This window comes from Pundamilia nyererei, unplaced genomic scaffold (assembly GCF_000239375.1).
Source record: "Pundamilia nyererei isolate P.nyererei 1_Seehausen unplaced genomic scaffold, PunNye1.0 scaffold00004, whole genome shotgun sequence".
Classification (NCBI taxonomy): Eukaryota; Metazoa; Chordata; class Actinopteri; order Cichliformes; family Cichlidae; genus Pundamilia; species Pundamilia nyererei.
The window spans coordinates 673,890-679,259 of NW_005187405.1; the positions used below are offsets into that span (position 1 = coordinate 673,890).

At 40.3% G+C, this 5,370-nt stretch overlaps 1 protein-coding gene across 3 annotated transcripts; it reads right to left on the reverse strand.

Annotated features, from left to right (window-relative positions):
- gadd45aa (growth arrest and DNA-damage-inducible, alpha, a) lies at positions 1-2,645 on the reverse strand. 3 transcript variants are annotated; one of them, XM_005721020.2, is made up of 4 exons: positions 2,517-2,645; positions 1,276-1,377; positions 931-1,156; positions 1-685 (listed from the first exon to the last, which is right to left on the reverse strand). In XM_005721020.2, exons 2-4 carry the CDS (start codon positions 1,374-1,376, stop codon positions 572-574), a joined length of 441 nt encoding a protein of 146 aa, XP_005721077.1. In that variant the 5' UTR covers position 1,377; positions 2,517-2,645; the 3' UTR covers positions 1-571. The 3 variants fall into 3 exon arrangements, with proteins under 3 accessions (XP_005721077.1, XP_005721076.1, XP_005721078.1); XM_005721019.1 differs by lacking the exon at positions 2,517-2,645 and adding an exon at positions 1,918-2,118; XM_005721021.2 differs by lacking the exon at positions 2,517-2,645 and adding an exon at positions 1,463-1,580.
- Between the last annotated feature and the right edge of the window lie 2,725 nt (positions 2,646-5,370).

Consider the following 5,370-nt stretch of genomic DNA (forward strand, 5'->3'; position numbering starts at 1 on the left):
TGAACATTAACAGTTTTTAATCAAACAAGTGAAACTGCAGTAGGTCCAGTGTTTCAACGAGTGCTTTGTTTCTGAAGAGAGAGGCCGAGGCCTTGGTCCACTCAACGGCTCCACGTTCTGGTTTCCCCACACTTTTCTGACTTCTCCGTCACAGAGTCCTTTACCAAACAAACACATTATAGTATCCGTCTGTACTGTGTCCAGCCAGTGTCACATTTAAAGAAAGAAAAGAAGAAAAACAAAACAAAACAATGCCATTTCCACCGTGTGATGATACAAGAACCTCGCCGTCTCATCTCGATTGCCAAGGCTGACAGATGCAACTCCAAACAGCCCTGTGAAAATCCAACTCCTGCTTTTTTCCCCCTCCTCATCCTTTAAATACATCATCTCATACAGAGAGCAAGGTTTTTTTTTCCCCTCTTTTCTTCCAGGTATTTTCTTCCCCCCCAAATCAGCAGTGCTTTGGAATTTGATCTTTGGATGGTAATCTGTGTCCATCAGGGTTCACGCCTCTCTTTGTGTGCAGATAAAATTCGTCTCTGGACACATTTTTGTCGCTGGTCAAAGTTCATCGTTCAGGCAAGTTGATGATGGGTACCCACTGGTCCATGCAGCGGCTCTCTCTGCAGAATCTGCTCAGTTTGCTCAGAGCTGGGTCCTTCCATGATGTAGAATGTGGGCTCTAAAAATGCATATAAACAAAAGTATGTAAATGCCTGTTCATTTGTTTACTTCAAAGTACAGATAGTTCCTGTATGTGCTGGTAGATTCAAGGTATTTTCCTCCACCGTGATTCCTCAAATGTTTACTAAATTCACAAGAACAAGTACTGACATGTTTCCCATGTGAGTAAGAGTTTCAGGCATGTGCACAAAATTCTTATGGTTTTAGCTATAAAACCACATAGATAGAGGAAGAGACACTTACAGTGACAAGGACACAGTGGAGGTCCAAAGGTTCGCCCCCGCTCTGTTTTCCACCTCCCCCACCACCCAATATTTGTGCCAGGCGCCTGGTGTTGTTGACTTTCAGGATGTTGATGTCATTCTCGCAGCAAAAAGCCTGAATGAGAGTAAAGTGGATCTGCAGGGCCACGTCTTTAACGTCCTCTTCATCTGCAGCCAGGACGCACAGAACCACATTATCAGGGTCTCTGCGGGAAAGAGAGAGAGGCGCTGTTAGTCTATGAGGTCATGCATGTACATGCTGCATGGGCTGCTTTCACACAGGGGCAACTTGTTGCAAACTTCAGGACAGATACGTTGCACTTACACATTGAGCGACTTGGCAGCCTCGTAGACGCCGACTGTAATGCCTCCCTGTGGCAGCGCAGAGGTGAGGACTTCCTCCAAAGCTTTGGCCACCGTGTCCATTCTGCAACACACAGTTTCACTTTAACAAACGTTGCAACAGCAGTTTTAACACACACACATAAACCCAAGGAAAACCCCCACCGTACTCTGTCTGGGTAGCGTTAGCTAATCGGACTCCTAGCTAACCAGCCGGTATTCCCTGACTTCGAGCACAACTGACAGCCGTGCAAGGTTTGTTTAACCACTAAAAATAAAAAAAAAACAAGCTAACTCTTGTCAGTTTTGCGGTTTGAGTCCCTTTGACTAGCTTTAATTAGCTCTCCAGTGAGAAATCTGGTGTTTTTCGGTCACCTAAAAGCACACAGCAGCAGCTACGTTAGCTAAGTGGAGACCGGGGCTCGCGACCGGAGCGGTTAACTGAAAAGACACCGGACTGTAGCACCGACAGCTCGCTGAGAAACACCGTCCACACAGCAGCTACAGGCAAACCCCCCCACAAACCTGGATTTATCTTTAACGTGCACTTATCTAATTAATGCATGCGATTAGCTGCACATAAACCACATCAACCTTTAAAATACAAATAATCCAAATTATTTACCTTTCCTGAGAATAATCCGCATTTAGTTCCTCAAATGTCATGTTGTACATAAAATCCAAATCCACCTTTAGCGCAAACAGTACAGTGCTGGTGAGGTATCCTAGTGTCTTCTCGACTTGACACACTTGTTTTTATCTTTACTCCACTGTGCTGCAACTGAGAGATAAATCTGGCAACTTCACATTATAAGAGTCCGAGAGAAAGCCCGGCTCTCTCCATTGGTGGTATGCTAATTCTCCTGCTGTGGGATTGGACACATAGGACAGCAGGCGTGTCTGTCTCTTGTCGGGTTACTACCGCAACTGTAGCTGTCTGCTGACCTCCCAACAGTTACACAAAACTACTATTCACTCATATTTCCTCACTAACCTGACTGCAGCTATGTATGTATGTATGTACAAAGCTTTAGCCTTAATGTTGCCGGTGACCCACTACTGAAGCCAAACCTTGTCCAGCACAGGTATGATTTTATGATGATACAATGACGTAAAGCAACGTTAGAGCAGCCCGACACGAAACAACACGCTATGTTTGAAACTTCATCACTGAAAGCGAGTGTTTAATAAAATAAAGTGTGAAAAATCTGCTGCAGAACTCACCCTCACTCCCGGACAGGACACAGCGGACATCAGGACAACTGCATGGCAACGGGACGCCGCTTAGGAAAGCTGCCCTCTGATTGGTCGACAGTAGAGCGTGCGAAAACACACCGAAACCGCGCGCGAGATCTAAAAAGGACTGGCGCGAGAAAGACCAGCGAGTGGAGGCAAGACTCTTGTGACCCACTTACATCACCTGAGCTACTAAAGCAACGGTTCCTTTACAAAACAGCACTGCCCATCCCTTCCTGTTTCATTTAGATCTAAGCTTTGATTCCAAAGTAAGAATTTTCTTTTTATCATGGAGAGACAAAAGTAAATAAATAAATAACTAAATAAAATAAAAATAAAATAAAAGAATAAATAAGATTTGGTTGCCTACAATTTTCCCAATATTTGAGATATTACAGCAGTTTAAAAGTAAGTAGGTATATTTATTTTTCTAAAGCAAATTTAAAACTAAAGTGCTTTACAGTAAAACAAAATAGTATAAATGGGTTTATGCTACACACTTTCACAATGTTTAAATGAAATAACCTGAAAGCAACCAATCCTCCAATCACAGTTCCAGACATCAGTTTCTCATATAGCTTGACAGAGAACTGATGTCATTCCAGAGTTTTGAAATAAGCTATGACCACAGGATGATCAGAAGTGACTGAGAAGCAGACCTTAATGGTCTTGAGGGAATATATGGCCACAGCATACTACATATACAGTTGCAAGACTTTTTAAAGGCTTTACACACAAATATGGCTCCTAACACAGATCTCTCTTTTTCGTTCCAGTCAGTAATCTGGCTGCAGCATTTTGGACTAATTGTATATGGGAAAGAGATGATTGTCAGTGTAACCTTACTATGACCACTATTATTTAAAATGTAATTACAGAGAAACTTTGGTTGGTTAAATGTAGTTAAATGTAGTAAGCTTGTAGTAGCTAAGCTCACCTTTACATCACTTTTCCAAACCAACAACAGTAGTATTTATTTAATTTAAATATTGTATTCAGATACAAGTTTTGTTGTGAAATTTAAAGCCAAATGTAAGAAACCCTTAAACCAGATTAATATCCTGTTAAATGTTTAAAATCTGGGTTTGTATTATAGTTGAAAATAAAATAATTTAGCTTTTCCATTGGTTTTTCAATATATTTGTAATCTTCAGTGTCATTTATTTTAATGATGTTGATATTTAGGAGCAGCAACGATGCTCCACCTGAGCATCGTTGCTGCTCCAGGTGGAGGAGTTTAGGTATCTCAGGGTCTTGTTCACAAGTGAGCGGAGAGCCACTCCAAAGGGTGGCTGGCCTCTCCCTTAGAGAGAGGGTGAGAAGTTCAATCATTCAAGAGGGGCTCAGACTAGAACTGCTACTCATCAAAAGGAGCCAGTTGAGGTGGTTCAGGCTTCTAACTTTAGGCGTCTCCCAGGTGAGACGTTCCAGGCATGTACCACCAGGAGGAGTCCCTGCTGCCCCTGTGACCCGGCCGCTGATAAGTGGAAGAAAATGGATGGGTGGATGACATAATTGTTTAAATCACATGTACAGTTTTTGGTAACAGTGTAATAATGTAGCTTGATTGTCTATCTTGAGGTCTGTTTTATAGCAAATGTATAAAAAAGTTTTAAGAAGAGCAAATACAAGTTGGTGTTCTAAAGAATATAGTTGTTTCCTTGCAGCAGGAGAGATGAGCTCTCCTTCATAGATGGTGCAGTCAGTGAGGATGGTCACCTGCAGGGTGAAGGTTATTGGATCTCCAAACCACATCAACTGCTTCTCAAATTAAGAAAGTTGGGGCAATGTTAAAGACTTTCTGCTGCACCTACATTTAGATCACCCAAATCCATGACAGTCATTCAGGCAGTAATGCCTAAAACATCCTCAAAAATATTACAACGTACCAAGCTTCTGGGTCTGAATGCAAAACAGATACGCCGTTTGAGCCTCCTTGAGACTGCAGTTGTTGCTGAACAATAAATACATTTTATATTGATTATATCAATGATGTAACTTGCAATACAAATTTATGGGAGGCTTCTGTTCACTAGAACAGTATCCAGCGTATTGGCTGATATACTTTATTGCATCTGAAAATAAAAGTTGGGCTGATTTTTCATTGCCTCAAAAGAAATGTTTTTAATTATTATTTTGTAATCATACTTACACACTGTGTTTATATTGATTAAGTGTTGCACTAGAAATTGCTTAAGCTCAAGGATGATAATGTAATGTGATTAAGTTAACCCATTAAGAAATGTTTATGTCAGTAGATAAACATTAAGTATTGCTCACTCAGAAAAGTGATTTTTAGTACTGTGTACTCACAATAAATAAGTTATCCTAACTTACTCGCTTTACTTAGTTTTTTTCAGGAAATGAGTTTATGTATTTTTTTTTAAAGTTCTGGGAACTAATTAGACTTTACAGTGTAGGCTAAATCTTTCTGTTTAATCAGGCCTTCCGTTTTTAATTTTCCTTTGTTATTTATGTTTTTTAATTTTTATTCTGTTTGAATATGGTCTAATATTCGTCTTTTAATTGTCATATTGAGTTTTATAAAGCGCTGTATAAATACTTCGAATTCTAAAAGTTAGTATATTTGGAAGTCTTCTCTTTTCTGTCCCAGTAAAACCATTAGTCACTGAATAAAGCTAAATATAATATAATGACATAACATGATGTGCTGGCCTGTCACAGGAGCACATTCAGTGAGAGACTGAGGTTATCCAAACGCACCACTGAATGACACAATAGATCATTCCTGTCTGTGGCTAAAGTTAAAGTATCTTGTGGATAGAATTAGCAATATTAGCTACTTAAAGTAGGGTAATTTGGTGTGATTTTGTATTCTGTT